This window comes from Enhydra lutris, unplaced genomic scaffold (genome assembly GCF_002288905.1).
Source record: "Enhydra lutris kenyoni isolate GAN:26980312 unplaced genomic scaffold, ASM228890v2 scaffoldscaffold47, whole genome shotgun sequence".
NCBI classification, from domain to species: domain Eukaryota; kingdom Metazoa; phylum Chordata; class Mammalia; order Carnivora; family Mustelidae; genus Enhydra; species Enhydra lutris.
Window position 1 is genome coordinate 12259015 of NW_019154131.1, and position 18880 is coordinate 12277894.

General features: G+C 39.1%; 1 protein-coding gene across 2 annotated transcripts in view; it reads left to right on the top strand.

Annotated features, from left to right (window-relative positions):
- The first annotated feature begins 13307 nt into the window (after window positions 1–13307).
- Window positions 13308–18880, top strand: part of LOC111156613 (centlein) — a 288532-nt gene continuing 282959 nt past the window's right edge. For both annotated transcript variants that reach the window (XM_022517606.1, XM_022517607.1), the window contains exon 1: window positions 13308–13667. In XM_022517606.1, coding sequence (XP_022373314.1) covers window positions 13308–13667 — 360 coding nt within the window. The remainder of the gene's footprint in view (window positions 13668–18880) is intronic.

The window sequence follows — 18880 nt, forward strand, 5'->3', positions numbered from 1 at the left end:
GAATCGTGTCTGTTGCCTCATTCTTCTGGTTCTGGATAGCCAAAGAACTAAAATATGTAAATGAGCTATATTTAGATTTATAGATAAATTTAAAATTCTTAGATAGGAGATACCATGTTGCCAGTTTACAATATCTTGGTTACAGAGGTTCCTTTCTGTTAGTTATCTAAAACTTAGAATTTATATTTGGCTAGAAATATGTTACAAATGCTTGGTAGTTTTTGAGACTGGCCCATAGAAGCCTCACAGATACATGATGTACCTGAATATTTTAACCACAGCATTGTTGAAGACACATTTTCTCTCCCAATTATAAAAAGCAGAGACTCAAACATCTATGTTTACATCAGTGTTCATAGTAGCATTATTCACAATAGCCATAAGGTAGAAGGAGCCCAATTTAACACCAATGGTTGTGATGGATAGACAAAATGTAGTGTAGACATATAATGGAATACTGTTCAACCTTAAAAGCATTGAAATTCTGATACATGCTACAACATGAATGAACTTTGAAAACACTATGCTAAATAAGATCGATCAGACACAAAAGGACAAATATTGTATGATTCCACTTACATGAGGCACCTAGAATGGGCAAATGCCTAGAGAGAAAGTAGAAAGAAAGTTTGAGATGAGATGGCAAAGTTATTGTTTAGTGTGTACAGAGTTTCTGTTTGGTATGATGAGAATGCTCTGGGAAAGCATAGTTCTGCAACATTGTGAATGTACTTAAATGTTACTAAAATGTACACAAAGAATGGTTAAAATGGTAAATGTTATATATATTTTACCACAATAAAGTATAGTTTATACAAATTGAAATCATTCTTGAGTTCCATTTCCACTATGAATCTAGCTTCTCAAGTTTAGGACAAGGAAAGGGAACAGATGCACGCTGTATCTATGAGGAATGACACTAGAATTTGGTATAAAATAGAAAAATTTAGGGGCACCTGGGTAGCTCAGTTGGTTAAGCATTGGAGTCTTGGTTTCGGCTCAGGTTGTGATCTCAGGGCTGCGAGATCAAGCCCCACGATTGGCTCCATGTCCAGCGGGTGTCTGTTTGGGATTCTCTTCCCTCTACCCCTCCATCTCCCTCCCTCCACAGCGCACGTGCATGCGCGTGTGTGTTCTCTCTCTCCAATAAATAAATAAATATACACCTTTAAAAAAATTAAAATGGAAGAATTTCATATTTTTCTAATTCTGAGTGTTGATAAAAACGTAATAACGTAACACAACAGAACAAGTGTCCGTAGTTTATACGTAGGGCATCCATAGTCATGTCCCATCCCAGCCATCCAGTCTTCTTTCCCATCTCCTTCTGCTTCAGTCCCAGGCATCATTAACATCGAGGAAAAGAGGCATTGTTCCCATCTGGTGAAGTGGGATGAGTAGAAGAAATGGAGTAACAGGAAAGCAAGGTCCTGGCCAGGATCACATAGAAGCTGTGCCTTTGTAAGTGAGGATGGCCCCTGCCTTTGTTGTTTATTTGGAATTGAAAAGGTGGAGGCAAAACCACGCAATAGTGTGAGTTCCAAGCATTGTCACTAAAACCTTTTGACTGTGTATGCTTGAGGCTGTCGGGTGCCGACCATGGTGGGTACTTCCGGCTGTCTTGCTAAGGGTGTCTTGGGGTCCACTGTCCCCATCTTTCTTATTAAGAGAATCTTTTTGTTTGTTTGTTTGGAGTGATGATATGTTCACTTAAAAAACTTGTCTTCCAGCCTTTCTTTCACCTGGGTATGGCAAGGTGGTACAGTGTAGCCAAAGAAAATCTTCTAGGGAATTTTGGGAAAGTCTTAGCTTTCATGATGTAGGTGCTTCCTCTTCCTCTGCTCCGGTTTGTCCAGTGAGGCATGGCAGTGTAATTCCAGAAGTTTTAACAACTCTTGTTTTCATGGAGATGAAAAACACTTGCTAGTTTGACAGTACAGGAATTTAGGAAGAGCCCAGGCTCTTGATGAAGTTGGGCAGTGCGGATTTCCCAAGTCTGGGCTTCTTGTTAGCTGAGAAAATAATGATCTATCTCTTTAAGCTACTGATAGGTAGGTGTGGCCATACATCTACTGGGGAAGGGCAGAAATCCCAGATGGAAGGAACAGAAAACCCGGAGATCAGAAATAGGAGGTGCGTGGGGTAGAAGTAAGGGATGGAACATATGTGGTTTGTTTTGGTTGGAGTGTAGAGTATGTAAGAGAAAGTAAAGGGAAATCTTTTTTTTTTTTTTTTTGGGGGGGGGGGGAGATTTTAAAAGGAGGTTTTAAGCCAGATATTAAAAGGCCTGATCTTCCAGGTCAAAGAATTTGCTTTTTTTTTTTCATTTTTTTAAATTTATTTTCAGCGTAACAGTATTCATTGTTTTTGCACCACACCCAGTGCTCCATGCAATCCGTGCCCTCTCTAATACCCACCACCTGGTTCCCCCAACCTCCCACCCCCCCACCTCTTCAAACCCTTCAGATTGTTTTTGTAGTAAAGGAGATGAAGAATCGCTCAAGGCTTCTGGAACAGCAGAGTACTGTGATGAAAGCGATCCTTTGTCAAGCAATGACTTGCTGTAGGAGTTCAGTGGCGGGAAGGGGGACCAAGTCTGAGACTGTTTTACTCATCTGAGTTAGAATGAATGAAGGCTAAACCAGGCAGGGACAGTAGGAATAGATGGGATGGGTGAGTAATGAGAGATACTTTCAAGACAAAAAAGACAGATGTTGATGTGTGGAGTAAATGAAGGGAACCTTGTCTATTTCTGACTTTCATATCTTGATGGTTGAATGTCAAATACATGGGCTGGCTAGGAACCAGGGCTTTTTTCTTTTTGAGTAGAACATAAAGGAAATGTTGAAGTTGAAGATTTCTTTCTAAACATGAAAACACTAATGGATGGTCTGTTTATTTCTTCTTTCTGACTTCAAAGTTTCCTCAGTGAAGATTTTAATAAATTGAATCCTTTGGAATGAAGTTTCCATGAGGTTAGACACATTGTTCTGTTCACTGCTGTTTTCTCGCACCTACACAAGTCCCTGGCACGTACTATACCTTCAGTAAATATTTGTCGAATAAATGAATGAATGGACTGTTCATTATCTTTGGAAAATTTGAGGTGTGTAGTCATTCTTTATTTAATAATATCCAGGATTTTTAGACCAGAAAAGGACTTTAAAGTTTGCCTGGTCTAGTCTTGTATTTTCAAAGGAACCTGATTCACAAATTATGGTGCAAAGATAAGATTTTGTAAGTGTATGTGTATTACGTTTTTAGGGACCAAAAAACCAAAAGGAGAAAATAATATTTGTGTGCAAATCTGCTCAAAAACCATCTCTGTATAAATAAATATGTAATTTTTGGTTTCTATATGCCTAATACTGTCCAAGATGTGGTAGGATGATTAAAAAGAAGACTCAGATCTAATTCTTATCCTCAAGAAATTGCAGTTCAGGGGCACCTGGGTGGCTCAGTGGGTTAAAGCCTCTGCCTTCAGCTCAGATCATAGTCTCGGGGTCCTGGGATCGAGCCCCCCATCAGGCTCTCTGTTCAGCGGTGAGCGTGCTTCCCTCTCACTCTCTGCCTGCCTCTCTGCCTACTTGTGATCTCTGTCTGTCAAATAATTTTAAAAACTCTTTAAAAAAGAAAAGAAATTTCAGTTCAGTTAGGGAGATAAAATGAAGGCATAGGAAATACCTAGAGCACAATCAAGAACTATAATTGGGTAGGTTTGCATATATGGATTCAGGAAAAGAAGAAATTAATGTGACCTAGAAGCTCTGTTCTGTAAATTTTTTAAAATATTTACATGAGAGCAGAAATTATGCAATTTATTAAATTATCAGTTGGCATGAAGCTGAACAGAGTGGAATTCAATATGAATTCAAAACAATGGGGTGAATGTAACAAGGTGAATTTAAATAGTGTAAATAGCTTAATAATGCTTAATAAGAGGTTAACGATAACTGAGCTTTTACTATGAAACAAGGACTATTTAGTGCTTTACCCTTGTTATTTCACTTGGTCCTTATATTACTTCATGAAACTTATTTTTTTTTAAGATTTTATTTGAGAGAGAGAGAGAGAGAGAGAGCATGAGCGCATGAGCAGGGGTGAGGGGCAGAGGGGGTGGGAAAAGCAGACTCCCTGATGAGCAGGGAGCCAGAGGCAGGGCTCTATCCCAGGACCCCGGGATCATGACCTAAACTGAAGGAAGACCTTAACTGACTGAGCCACCCAGGCGCACTATGAAACTTATTTTAATTCTTGTTTTTAAGGGTAGGTCATGTTCCCAGAGTCACATAATTCATATGATAAATCTGTGCTTCAAATTCAGATCTAAAACTCTTATCTCCTACTAAATCATATTGCCTCAATAGCTTTAAAAAGGATAAACATGAACTTCTGTATTTATATATTTAGTGTGAAGCCCCTCACTAATTTGAGGTACAAATAAGGTCATTTATCTTTACAATAAGCAGATTAAATATTCAAGACCCCCAGTAGCTCAATTAGCAACGTGTCTGTTCCAAAAGGGGCTTTCTTTTTAATTGCCCAAAGTCTAACTCTGACGAAGACATTCATTCTGATTCCAGCAGCCAAATAAGGAAAGAACTGGCAAATCTCTTTGGGATTTGAAAGCTCCAATTTCCAGGGGTCATTGCTTTTGGTTGGGGTAATTGCCTTATCTGTGGTTGAGAACAGACCACGCAGAGTTTGAAGCAGCTTTCTTCTTTGAAGAGGAAATGGCACCATTGCTAGGACAGAACACTGCGTAGGGCACACTCATCCTCTATCTGGGAGGAGGACCCCACACTCTCCAGCTCTTGCTGGACTAAGAGCAATTACAATGGACTTCCAAGTTGACAGCTTGCTGGTTTACATTCATATGCTCAGCCATTGTCCCATACCTCCAGCAACAAGTGTCAGACTGAACCTTCAGTATCAGCCATGTGCCATGTCAGAACTGGCCCTTACACTACACTTTTGTTCTAGTATTGAGTCTGGGTTTACCAATCCAGACTGTTCCTTCTGTGATGGGACCTTTCTTATCATTGGACCTCAATCAAGAACATCCCAATCCTCAAGTTCTAAAATAATGTCAAGTTTCGAAGGAGAAGAGGCCTTGATGCCTTTCCTTCAGGACACCGTGTGTTGCATGCATATTTACTTAACTCCTATCTACCCATAAGTTCTACATATGATACCAGTCATGTTGATGACTCCCAAATGTGTATTTGGAGCTGAAAACCGTTACCGAGAACTTCAAATTTGCATGTTCATTTGCCTGCCCAACATCCTTACCTGGAGATCTTCCAGGCATTTCAAATGCAGTAAATCCCAAATAGAATTTTTAATTCCCTGCTTCTAGACCTGTTCCTTCAACAATCACTTTGGAACCTCTAAAGATTCAGATATTCAATCCAAAAATCTGAAAGTCTGACTGGATCCCTTCCTTCTCCTCTTTTTCTACATCCAATCCATCAGCAAATCCTACTGGCTCAATCTTTATAATACGTCCTAATTCCGGCATATTCTACTTCTCCCCTGCAAATACCTGGGTTCACGCCACCATCATCTCTTGCTGGCACTGGTCTTCCTGCTTCAATTCCCCCTTTTCTAACCTCACAATCCATTCTCCCCATAGCAGAGTGGTCTTTTAGTAATGTAGTGAAATCATATCTCTCCTCTACTTAAAATCCTTCAAAGGTTTCCTATTAGTCTTGGAATAAAATCCAAATTTCTTCCTTCATTTTACACCACACTTTCTTTCACTTTTTCTAACTGCAGTAATCCTTGCCTCCTCTCTGTATTTAGAACACACCAAGTGACTTTGTATCTCAGGTCGTTGTTTTGCCATTCACACTGTAGATTTTTTCATCCTTCAGGGTTTCTGCTTAAATTTCACTCTTCAGAGAGGCTTTCCTTAATGAATGTAACAAAAATAGCCCTACCCAGACATTCTCTATCTTATCACACTTTCCTGTACTTTGTAACGTTTATCCCACTATCTTGTTTTTTAAAAGGTTGTTTAATTCTTTTTCAGTTGCCTTTCCCCATTTGAATTCCATGAGAGTTGGGGTGGGTTTGCCTTTTCTTGTCTGTATCCCCAGTGCCAAACTTCTAGCTAAACTTCTAGTACCTACTTCTAGTAGGTACTCCATACATAATCTGACTGACTTCGAATAATTATGAGATGTCTGTTGCATTTCAGAAGTAATTCTTGTAATTCTTGGCCTGTTTTTTTTAACAGCTTAACTCAGTGACTCTCAATTGTGTCTTCATGTTAGACTCATTTGGGGAACTTTAAAAAAAGTACCAACACTTTGTTTCCACACCACATCCATTAAATCAGAGTCTCTGGAGGTGGGATCTAGGTACCATTATTTGAAAAGCTCTGTTAGTGGATTATTAATCTACAACCAGCATGGGATATCTGTGGGTAACTATCCTTTCTTCTTTCATTCCTTTCTTCTTCCTTTCTTCTTTCATTAATGCCATTTAGTAGGATCCTATTTTAAATGATTTCTCCAAGAAATATTTCTGGAGAGACAGAAAACATTTCTTTATGGCCCTTACCAAATGATTTGTAAAAGCCACTTCAAGTTTGGTATTTATCTGTGGGTCACAAAACTTCTTCCCTGATGATGTAGATATTTTTATCTGCATGGGAATGGGTTTCTTTGGGGTACCAGGAAAACAAATACTTCCTGGAGGAGAGTTTGTGTAGATGTGTCCGCCTATGAGCAATTATGGTATTCAGATTTCACTCATAAGTGTTTGCTTTTTGTTTATATTTTCACTTTCTCTGTGGTTGGACAATCTCCCAGATACCTGCATGGTGTGCTGTCCATTTAATTGAAGTGTTATCATTTGCTGAAGGACTCCTTATTAGAAATGCTTTCCCTGACCATTCTACCTAAAATGGCACCCAACCACTGTCATCTCCCTTCCCCTCCTTGCTTTATTTCTGTTTACATAACTTTTCACTAATTAACAAGTATACTTACTTGTTTATGCTGTGTTTTCTTCTACTGGAATATAAGCTCCACAAAGCTGGGATTGTGACTGTTCATTGCTCTATCCCTAGTAGCATTCAGTAGGTATTTGTTGAAAAGATGAGGGAATGAATGAACAGTGTTCTGGCTACGGGGTCTCAAAATTGATTGCGTGTTCTCTCTTTCTTCCTTCTTTTATTCCCATGGCATTTTGCTATATCAGGAAGCATCACTTAGGAAAAAGAAATGTTAGTGGTTCCGGGAAGCATTTTGTCCATGATCTAACAGTCTCATTTTCCCCCAATAGTAGTAGTTAACATGCATGTGATCTATTTGCCTCAGATATTAACTTCAATAGTACATAATCCATAAAAATATTTCCTGTTTATACCAAAACAATATCTGCTAATGTGGGATATACTTAAGGACCATCGGGAATGTCTAGTAATTGCTGAGGGCAAGAGTTTCTTTGGCTTATAGGGAGCTAGTTGAGAGACATTTCTCACATGCTTCCTATTTGAGGGCATCGTGATAGGTATACAGAAAAATATGCATACAGATGGGATACAGAAAAAACAGGCATTTTCTACCTTCTGAGATCTTATAATCTATTTAGTGATATAAATAAACCATATGTATATAAAATGTGAGAATGATAAAATGATAAGAAAGATATAAAATATAAAATATAAAATAGATTCAAAATACAAATTGAATAATATTATCTTGGGATATATATATATATAAAATATGGGAGGTATATTATACAAATGTATACACACACACACACACACACACACTAGTTGAATTAGACAGACTGGCCTAGAATTCCTGAAAACTGAGTTTTAATTTAGAATGTGAAGGCAGTAAAGAAAGTAGATGCATTCCCTTTGGTGCTTTTCTGTTCACAAGCCCTGAACTCTTTACCTAACTCTTGCCTGGATTCCATTTCCTCTTTATAACATGTGATTTACCTTTTTCTCCTTGATGGACTTGTAAGTTGTAATGTCCAACCAGCTGCCATGAGAACAACATGAGAGTTGTTACTTTAAATCATAGATTGGCTATAAACAAAACGCTAGTCAGACTGTGTCCCTGTTGTTGTTTATTAGACTATATTGGGCTCTTGAGTTGGACATCTTCTCTTTGCCCCTCCAGACTATCTCTTGATGTTTTTCTATCCTGCTCTGTGTCATGCTGGGCTTCCCTGGTTGGGTTCAGCCATTGGGAAACATAGGAGAAAACAGTGAGGTTTGAGTATTTGTTCCCCTGGCTCCCAGTCTCTTGGGTCTGTACCTCTCAACAGGCAGCATTCTGTACACAGTTCTTTCTGTCTCCGGTACCATTAACTGGTACCATTCCCCTTACCTCTTCCTGTTTAGTGTGATAACATCTTCCAGCCTTGGATTAGCCTTGAGGTATTTTACTATCACTTGTGCTTTCCCTCCATCCTAACCTGACCTTTGTAATTTGTCTCTATCTTGACTGTTCCTTAAAGTATTTGCTATAAGTTGCCATCAACTTCCTGTTGAGACGCTGATCACCTTGCCAAACAAGAAGGGAGTCATAGTCTGAAATGTCTAACCCTCTAATCCCTTGATTGGCTCCAGTGGTAACCAAGTCCCATTCTTACCTCCATTCCAAAAGTTATTAACATAGAAAAAGATACCTTTAAGCTTTCATCATTTAGGAAATTCTAAAGGTTTTGGGAAGTCTGTGCCAGAAATGGGGATGGGGATGTTAAATCACAGTATCAGAGAAAAGCAAATGCCGATGTGTGAGTGCTTTAATAGTATATGACTACTGGAATAGGGAACGGGTGAGCCTCATCAAGACAGAGATGTTAAATAAGGTTACTGGCAATGGAAGAAGTCCTTCATGTTTCAGGCAAAACCAGAGGAACAAAAGAGATGGAAGAGCTGGAATATTTTTGCAATATTGCCTTGAGGTAAGGAATACCTAAGACTATGGGGCTACCATCACATCTCTTAGGGAGGAGGAAATTGCAACACAGGTAATAAGGCCAAAAAAGGTGGAATGTGTCTCACTTTGGTCATATGTTAAAACAACAAACTGAAACTCTGCAACCCTCTGTATTAAATCAGTTAAACTCCTCATGGAATTTGGGATCGTCTTCCAAATTTTGCTGAGCTAACTCAAACCTAAAACATCCGGGTCTGTTTGTTTGTTTGCTTGCCTGTTTTTTCCCCAGAACAATACCCACAGGGATTAGGATTCAATGGAGATAATTTTGAGAAAAGCCTATTATTAGGGAAAAAAGACAATTATTTAAATAATTTTGAATTGTTGTATAATCAGTAAAGATGAAAATGAAAAATGAAGTTCTGTTGTCATAGCTTTGTAAGGTCATCGTTTTTAAACTGTGCGAGAATCCCATGGGACAACTGGAAGAGATGATGTCATCCTTGGATACCTGTGTTCTCGACAGAGCTCTCTCAGACTGATCAGGGAATCAATAGTTACCAGGAATCGCTCAAACAAAATTATAGTAACTGTAAGCATAAAATAATTTTCTTGGTTTACTTTGACTGACTCTTGGATTGCAATTTGTCCATATTAGACTGACAAGATATGTCTGCTGCTGACTCAAGTGTCACACTGGTACATTGAGCATGCGGATTTCTATTTTAACATTGAAGGGGAGGGCAGTAGGCCATTCTTGATTTGACTCACTTAGAAAAACCCTAAAAATTGAGATAAATTTCAAAATGATATGAAAGAAATCTGTGATATTTAAGGTCTTATCAGTACCTAAGAGTGGTTTAAAATTTAATAATTAAATCCTGCTGATCGAATAAAGATTATACCAAATCTGTAAAGGAGAAATAAATATGTCTTAAAATTTGGCATTCTTTCTGGAAACAAAGAACCATCAAGGCTGAGAAACTGCTAATACATTTCTCTTCTTAAACAGAAGTTAGAATTAAATTTTTTTAAATTCAAATGAGAGATGCAATTTAAATACTATACTAATTTGCACATTTCCCTCATTTTCCACAATATTTCAACTGTACAATGATGATACGGACAGAATTATATGTTTCTATATTCTAATATATTTCATCCTGGCAGACTTTATTATTAATTTCTGTAGAAGAGACATCATCACTTTTAAATGTTTGCACAAAGAATTGCACAGGAGAGACATTGTTGTTTGTTTCAGCATTTTTATTCAGATAGTATTACAGATCTTTAACTTATTGTTCTGAGTTACAAATTTAATATTCAGTATTTCACATATTTGTGTCATTTTTGCAAATAATACAAAAAAGAACTCCTTATGTATCTTCTGAAAATGTGCAATTTTTTTTTAAAGATTTTTTTTTTTTTGACAGAGAGAGAGAGAGAGATCACAAGTAGACAGAGAGACTGGCTGAGGGGGAGTGGGGAAGCAGGCTCCCTGCTCAGCAGGGAGATCGATGAGGGGGCTTGATCCCAGGATCCTGAGACCATGACCTGAGCCGAAGGCAGAGGCTTAACCTATTGAGCCACCCAGGAACCCTGAAAATGTGCTATTTTTCTATGCTTAAAAATTGTCCTCTAGTAAAGAACCTTTGTAACTCAACAATAAATAAACAATGCAATTAAAAAATGGACAAAGGACTTGAACTGACATTTCTTCAAAAAAGATCAATGTCCAAAAAGCACATCAAAAGGTGATCAATGTCATTAGTCATTAGGAAAATATAAATCACAGCCATAGTGAGATACCATTACACACTCTCTAGTATGGCCATAAAAAAGGGAAACTAACAAGTGTTGGTGAGGATGTGAAAAAACTGGAACTCTCATACGTTGTTGGTGGGAATGTAAAATGGTTCAGCTGCTGTGGAAAACAGTTTGGTAGTTCCTCAGTAAGTTAAACATCGAATTACCATATGACCCAGCGATTATATAGGTATATATATAAAATAACTGAGAACAAGTGTTCAAAAAATAACCCATATGTGAATGCTCATAGCAGCTCTATTCACAATAGGCCAAAGGTGGAAACAACCCACATATCTATTGGAAGATGAATGGAGAAATGCATTGTGTTATACCCATATCATGGAATATTATTTGGCTAAAAGGAAATGAAGTAGGTACATGCTACAAAATGGATGAAACTTGAGAACAATGCTAAGTGAAAGAAGCCGGATCTAAAAGGTCACATGTTATGGTTCCATTTGTAGGAAGTATTCAGAAGAGGCCAATCCAAGAGACAGAATGCAAGTTGGTGGTTACCTGGAGCCTAGGGGATGGAGATAGGGAGTGGAAACAGGCAGTGAATTAATGGATATGGGGTTTTGGTTTGGGGAGGTGAAAATGTTCTGGAACTAAATACTGGTGATGGTTGCCTAACACATGAACATGCCTAAAGACATTTTATTTGTAGCCACTTTAAATGGTTATAATGCTACATTTTATGTTATGTGTATTTTATCACCAAAAAAAGTAAAGAAAAAGAAAAAAAATTTCTGTCCACTCATAAATTCAGGATATTCTTTTGAGGCAGGTATGTATATTTATTCTTGTACATGATAGAAGAGATTTCACTGTTTTTCAAAAGAATCTTTCTATAATTGGATGAAATGATACCCTTTTGAGTGAACAACAAATAACCATTAAGAATGTGCATTCATATTGATTTCATGACAACCTTTTGAATTATGTGATTAGAATTCCCAATCTTAAACCCAATGAAATCTTACAAGCTCAGACATAATGCTGTATTTCAAGGGACAGGTACAGAGTAAGGGATCAGAGACATGTTTTAGAATTAAGTGGATCCATATTCTGCTTTTCTAATAACAGATGTGGGACATTGGGCTGGGTATAGTAATCTCTCAAGTCTCAGTTTTCTCATGAGTAAAGTGGGAATAATATCTATTTTACCATGATGTAAGAATTGAATAAGTACATATATGAAAAGTAGTTAGCCCTGGACCCAGCGTATAGTAAATGTTCGGTATGGGAGTCACTTCTAAAACAGGCTTTTGTGTACTTTTTCTAATCCTTATATAAATTTCCTGGGATGTTTACCTTTGGTGGGAAGGAAGCCCACTCATCCTGCCTTAGCAGGATTCTAATAGGGAGCGTGTCTTTTGATATGCTTACTAAATTCTGGCACAAAGCAGTAATTTTGATTAAATGAAGAGGTCATCAGTTAAAGTGGTCACCTCCCTACTTTCACAGTCCACCTTTTCCCCACCTCAGCTCTCTGTATTCCGGAACCCTTTCAAAGAAGAGAGCAATCTACTTTTGGTAAAACTCTAGTGCTAGCTCAACGTGATTCCTTTACTAAAATCATCAGGAGTAGGATGCGTTAGCACGGCAAAGAAAAAGATGGTAATTGACTATTCGAAGTTTATAAAGAAGGAAGGAAGGAAGGGAGGGAGGGAAGGAATAAAGGAAGGAGAAAGGGAGACCGAGAGGCAGAGAGGGATGAAGAAAGAGGATAGGCCGGTGGAAAGAAAGCTGATCTTGTTTCTTTAACTAAGCTCAGAATTACTGATTTCAATAGGTCCAAGGACACATACTGTGGGGCCGTGCCGTGTGGGTCACACTCGCTCCGATATTCAGCCAGTTGAATAAAGAAGCTGCCATAAAAACTTAAAGGAAATCGTGACTCTTGCAAAACAAAGGACAAAGGGTGCGCAAAGGATCATAATTCAAATGGGAAATCCGCTTGATAGTCTCAGCTCAACACAAGGCTTTCCAAATCTCCCTGACATAAGTCAGCTTGCTGGACTTCAGCTGTACCTAAAGCAGTTTTGCTAAAGGGTGTGAAGAAAACACTTAAGTGTAAAATTTATTCCCTGATCCTCAAGGAGCTTACAACAGCGCTGGGGAGATTAGCCGTGTAACTAACACTCCAGGGCGGTCAATGAAACGTGACAAACGAGTTGGCAGGGGCCTTGGAGGCGGAGGAATTCACAGTTAAGGATCATTTGGGGCTAGGGGCTTGTCAAGGAAGACTTTAAGAGGTGGGAGGTAAGCTAGGCGCTAAGTAGCCGGTAGGGTTTTAGGCGGGCGGGAAGGCGTAGCGCTGGGAACCAAAGACTCCGGCAGCATCTGTCCGGCTGGCGCGCGCAAGGGACGGGCCTAACCCCTTGGGCCACGGCGCGTGCGCAGTCTAGTGCTGGCGCCGGGCGCGCGTCCCGCGGAAAGCCGGCCAGGATCCGAAAACGCGAGACCCCGCGGTCCAAGGCGGGAAAAGGCTCGCGCATGCGCGTCTCGGAGCTTCGGGCTCGCCAGGATGGGGAAGGGGAGGTGGAGTTTCCAACCGGGAACTTGACCCGTTAAGCAGCCGCGGCCATGGCGGCGCGCTCGTCGCCCTCGCCGCTCCCTTCGCCCTCAGGGCGACAGTTGGGCCCCTGGTCCCCACGTGTTGGGCGGGGAACTGTGGTACACGCAGTGCGCAGCGAGGCCTCGGGGCTTGCGAGCGCAGTGCGGGAGGGCGTCGTGGACAAAAACGATATATGCTGGCGGGGCGAAGAAGGGTCAGGGGGCCAGCGAGGGCCAGGGGGGGCGGCTCCGGCTCAGGCTCCCCTCCTCAGCTCGCCCAAGGGGTCCAAGCGGCTAGAGGGCATCCCGGTAGAGGAGGCGATGGTGACCCGGACGCAGCTGCTGGAGGAAGAGCTGAGCAGCCTAAAGGAGGAGCTGGCCCTGTGTCAGGTATCGAGGTGGCCGCCGGCCTTTCCCCTACACAGCGGGGCCGGGGCCGGGCCGGTGGGTAGGCGCGCCCCTCTCCGTCTGCCTTAGGCTGCGTCGCTGCGCGGGTTCGGGACCCACCCATCTCCGCCCCGCGGCGCTCCCTCCCGGCTTCCACACGCAGCCCGGCCCGCTGCTTGTTGCTGGGGGGACGCGGCAGTGCCCGGCTCCCCGACCTGGAGCTCCCACCCCTCTCCGGACAGGCTGGGCAGGGTTCGCCTCGGCGCCCTGGGTTTGGTTTTCTTCACTTGGATGCCACCAAAATGTGCAGTAGCACCGTCCCCCTCCCCAAAAGCCCAAGTTCCCGGTCGTGACGGATTAAGTGGTACTTGGAGAGGAGTTGAGTGAGTCCACGAGTTGATAGGTTGAACAGGAAAGTTGAAACACGTCTATTAAAATGAAATCCACCGATGAAGGAACCTGTTTTTAATTTGCAAACCCACACTTGTTCTTAAGTCAACCTAAGTTAAACTTAAGTGGTAAACACAAATCAATAATTTTTAGGGAGTCTTAGGCCGGGAACTTTCACACATAATAGACGATGCTTGATGTTTATTAATCAGCTATACGAATTCTATAGTCCTTGAGACAGAAAATTCATTTTCATGTCATCGTGCCAGTGAAAATCATTTAGTAAATCAATTATGTTAATTTACTTGCCTGTTCTTTGTAGAGTTATTAAAGATGGCTTGGCTGCACTCATGTTCAGAGAGATTTGATTTCATTTTAGTTTTGCATCCTTACCACCATCTCTTCTCTGATTTTACCAGAACCTTTAGACAGCGTTGGGCGATATAAATGTGGGGATTCACTCAACAATAAATCTTTCAATCACTTTGTCTTCAAGATAGAACCAATTAGGAACTGCTAACAACCAGGGTAACTTTATGAACAGTATCATCAGTTTAGGTTAGTAAAAATTCCTGAAATTCATTCTCTCCCATAGTTAGTTCTATTGGATTCTTTTGCCCCTTTTGTAGGTCCTTGCTGACTGAGTCAAGGCTGTAAAAACAGGACAGTTTTGTTCAAATTGAATATGCATTTACTTAAACAGGCTGGGGAAATATTATGTGACTGCTTTTTCATTTTCCCATTTTCTGTTCTTCACTGGATAAGGAGTGAAGGAACAAATTAAGAGACACCAGTGAACTAAAGCATTTTGTCCTCTGCACACCTCAGCCTTTGATAAAGATGTTAACCCATGATAAGGGTTTTGAAACTTGGACAAGTCCTAATCTCAGATGCTATTTGCCCATACCTTCTTTACTCTCCCCTTTCCCTTTCTCTATATATCCTAGTTATAGCTGTCTAAGGAGCTGAGATACTTACTTTTTACAACTGACTTGATTAAGGAAATCACTCTGTTGGAAACAGCCCACTGACCCCCTCCCCCAAATCCATTCCGTGGTCTTTAAAAATGTAGTTTCACATATGGTATTGGCTCTTGTGACTTTAGAAATATATGGACTAGGAAGATGATTAGATTGCTCTAGGCATATGTAAGAATAGAGATGGTCATAATTGGGCTAGGATCATGGTTCTTGAGATTTTTGTAGTATTGACACTGTCAGATGACCACAGGCATTCCAATAATGTGAGAGGAGATTGGCAGTACCCCATTCAAAACTGTGGTCAAACCACACTCCTGCTCTTGGGTAAACTTGGGAGAAATAACAATTGAACCCCCAATTTTTTTATTAAAAAAAATTTACGTAAACATTCACTTTTAGACCTTTTTATTTTGTTCTATTTACTTTCTCAGCTAGAAATCACATACCCAAAAATGTAGGATTAACCCCGTTTTTCAAACCTTTCAAAAATTGCAACTCAACATAAATTCATTTTTCATCTTAACCTAGTAAGTATACACACATACATATACCTAGAATTTCAGGAACAACGTTTACTCTGTTTGTCATGGACTTTGATTTTTCTTCAAAATTCTATTTTTTAAGAGAATACTGCTCAGATCTACCAAATTAATTCGACACAGAAATGGATTAAATGTACATTTTGGGGAAAAAGAATTCTGCAAATTAGTCTAGTCATAAGTAGTAGCTTCATACAGGTTAGTTGGGTTTTTTCCCATATTTAGCTTACAGGAATTCAATTACATGTACTTGGTGGAGAACAAGAAGATTTGAGTGGGTCCATATACCATTCCACCCCACTGGAGTTACTCAGAATAAGCATTTAAAAGAAAATATCAGTTCCAAGTATTTATCATCCAACTTTATGTGATTGTAATATTGATTTTTTTTTTTTAATTTTTAATGGCTCCATACTAGCAAGCAACATGCACATAATGCTTAGCTGAATAAAACATCATTAACTTCAGTGTGGGGAGAAAAGCTGTCTGTATTGGACCTACTGAGGATAAGAAATTGGCTTCCTAATATAGCTTGTCCTTCAAGGGTGCTTCAAAGGACAATTTTAAGTTTGTGACATTTATGCCTTACTCATTGATTTAGAACCCAGCTTCACCATACTCTTAATTTTGATTATGAATTTCAAGAATGTGTTCTATTTGCAGTTTAGGATATTGTAAGTATGTGTATGTGCACATTTATTACCACCCGTAGAATACCAGAAGACAAGAAGTAATGTTACATATGTGTAATATATAGACATATATATATATACATACATATATATTTGTGTGTGACGTATGTATGTATATCTCAAAGCTTATTTTCTTTTTCAGTAGCAGCCAAAAATATTCACTAAACCTGTAAGCCAGTTTCAGGTTCAAACTTATTAGGGCATTTAAATGAAATATATGTTGATACCTGGCTGGATCAGCCGGTAGAGCATGCAACGCTTGATTTCCAGGTTGTGTTCGAGCCCTGCATTGGATGTAGAGTTTCCTTAAAAAATGAAATTAAAAAATATATATATGTTTATTGCTCCAACTTTAGTGATGAAACTAAGTTTAATGAAGCATGTGATGTTGGAATTAAGATTATATGACTAGTTATATTTTTTGTTAAGATATTTAGGTGTGTTGAAAACTTATCCATTTCATAAAGAAGAACAATTTGAAAACCCATTTTTTTTTAAAGATTTTATTTATTTATTTGACAGAGAGATCACAAGTAGGCAGAGAGGCAGGCAGAGAAAGAGGGGGAAGCAGCCTCCCCACTGAGCAGAGAGCCAGATGTGGGGCTCAATTCCAGGACCCTGAGATCATGACCTGAGCTGAAGGCAGAGGCCTAACCCACTGAGCCACTTAGGCGCCCCTTGAAAACCTATTATATAATTAAAATCCTCACCAGTGTTAGTAGTTGTATTTTGGTATGTGAATCTTTTTGTGTAATTATTTTTCATAATAATAATTTATTGAGAGGCTACTTTGTGCTATGCTTTGTAATTAAACTCATTCCATTGTTTTCCCTGGGTTCTGGTAGGCAAATTATTTATTTAATGAGGGACATAGTTTTCATACATTTGTTGAATTCATTCCTCCGGTAGAGATAAAGCGAGGGTCTGTTATGTTGCCAGTCACTAAACTAGGTGCAGGGAAAGTATGTACCCAGTGAAAAAGATAATTTTGGGTGTCTGTGTCTGCCAAGTTGATACTTATTTCCCTACCAGCTAATAAGTGAAAGTCAAGGCGAGTCCATTACAAGATATTATAGATTCAAATCTCTGAGTATTTGGTCAACTCTTTTGTAGGCTGAGTTTACTATACTTTGTGATGTAGAGATTTTTTTCATCAGATTTTTTTTTGGTTTTCTTGCTGTATCTCTTTCACTGTGCTAGAGCTAAGCCCTTTGTCATTAAGTCATATTTAAGTGGAAGTAATTCATTTTATAAATTATGAAAACCTACTCTTTTACATTTTTACTTAATGCTAACCTTTCTATTTTAGGTAGAAAAGTTGCGGTGAAAATACATGTAAATCTTTGCTGTTTTGTTTTGAAGTGAGCTGTAAGATAAATTTATAAATATTACTGATTTCCAGGGATTTTGTAATTTCCTCAACATGCCTTTTAAAAATAGAGAGATTAGAGCATATTATGTTGCATGGTTTATTCTTTCTTACCTTCACTACCTTCCAGGCAGGTTATGACATGTGATTTATATACTGACATTTCTTGTTTTTAACTTGAATCATTTTAATACCCAAATTCTAAATTCTTGTTTCTAAAAGGATAAAGTAAAGCATGATATATAGGAATGTTTAGATAAGGTAGTACTCTCTAGTACTCAGGCTGTCAAAAGTCTTCTGAAAACAAGTAAGCAAGCAGTCAAACAAAGTAGATCAAAGATTTGAGCATTAAAAAATGAAAACATAAAAATTTTAGAAGGAAGTGAATGTAGTAAATATATTTGTAATCTCTGAGTAGAGAAGGCCAATCAGAAAAATTGATAATAAATCCATAAGCCATAATAGAAAAGATGGATAAATATGAATATATAAAATTAATAATTACCCTTTTGCAAAAGCACTCCATCATAAATAAAGTTAAATAAGCAACAACATACTAGGGAAACAATATTTGTAACCCATTTTGTGGACATAAGTCTAATTTTAAGATTCCCAGCAGTAACTTTTATATTTCATTTGCGGAACTTGGTCACATCCCATAGGTAAGAGGGGCCAGGGTTTTATTTGGGCAGCAAAGAGCCAAAGGTTTATGTTACCAACAGGAAGGAGAGAATGGATGATGGACACAGACCCAAATAGAAATATTTGTCGCACAAGTAAAACCAACCAACCAAATATAATAATATGAAATGTGCTGTGAAAAAAAAATTAAATAGGGTAAAGGGTTATCAGAGACTTAGGAGTTTGGGTGGCTGTAAATATAGTAGTCAGAGAAGATTTCTTTTGAGGTGACATTTAAGCAAAGACCTGAATGAAGTGAGGAAATAATCTACATGAAAATCTGGTGCATGGTACATGTGCAGAGGCCCTGGCACAAGCGGAACAAGAAAACCAGTGTGTATAATAAATGGAGAGAGTGATAGATGAGGTGGAGAGGTGTGTATAGGTCAGATAATGTAGGGTTTTGTAGCCTTGTTATAGAATTTGGATTATTTTCTTAATCTGATGGGAATCTATTGGAGGATTTTGAGCTAAGGAGGCCAGGGGACCACCGTGGATGGCTAGGCGAGAGATGGGGTTGATTTGTACTAGGAGGATGCTGGTGGAGGTGGTGAGAAATGGTTAG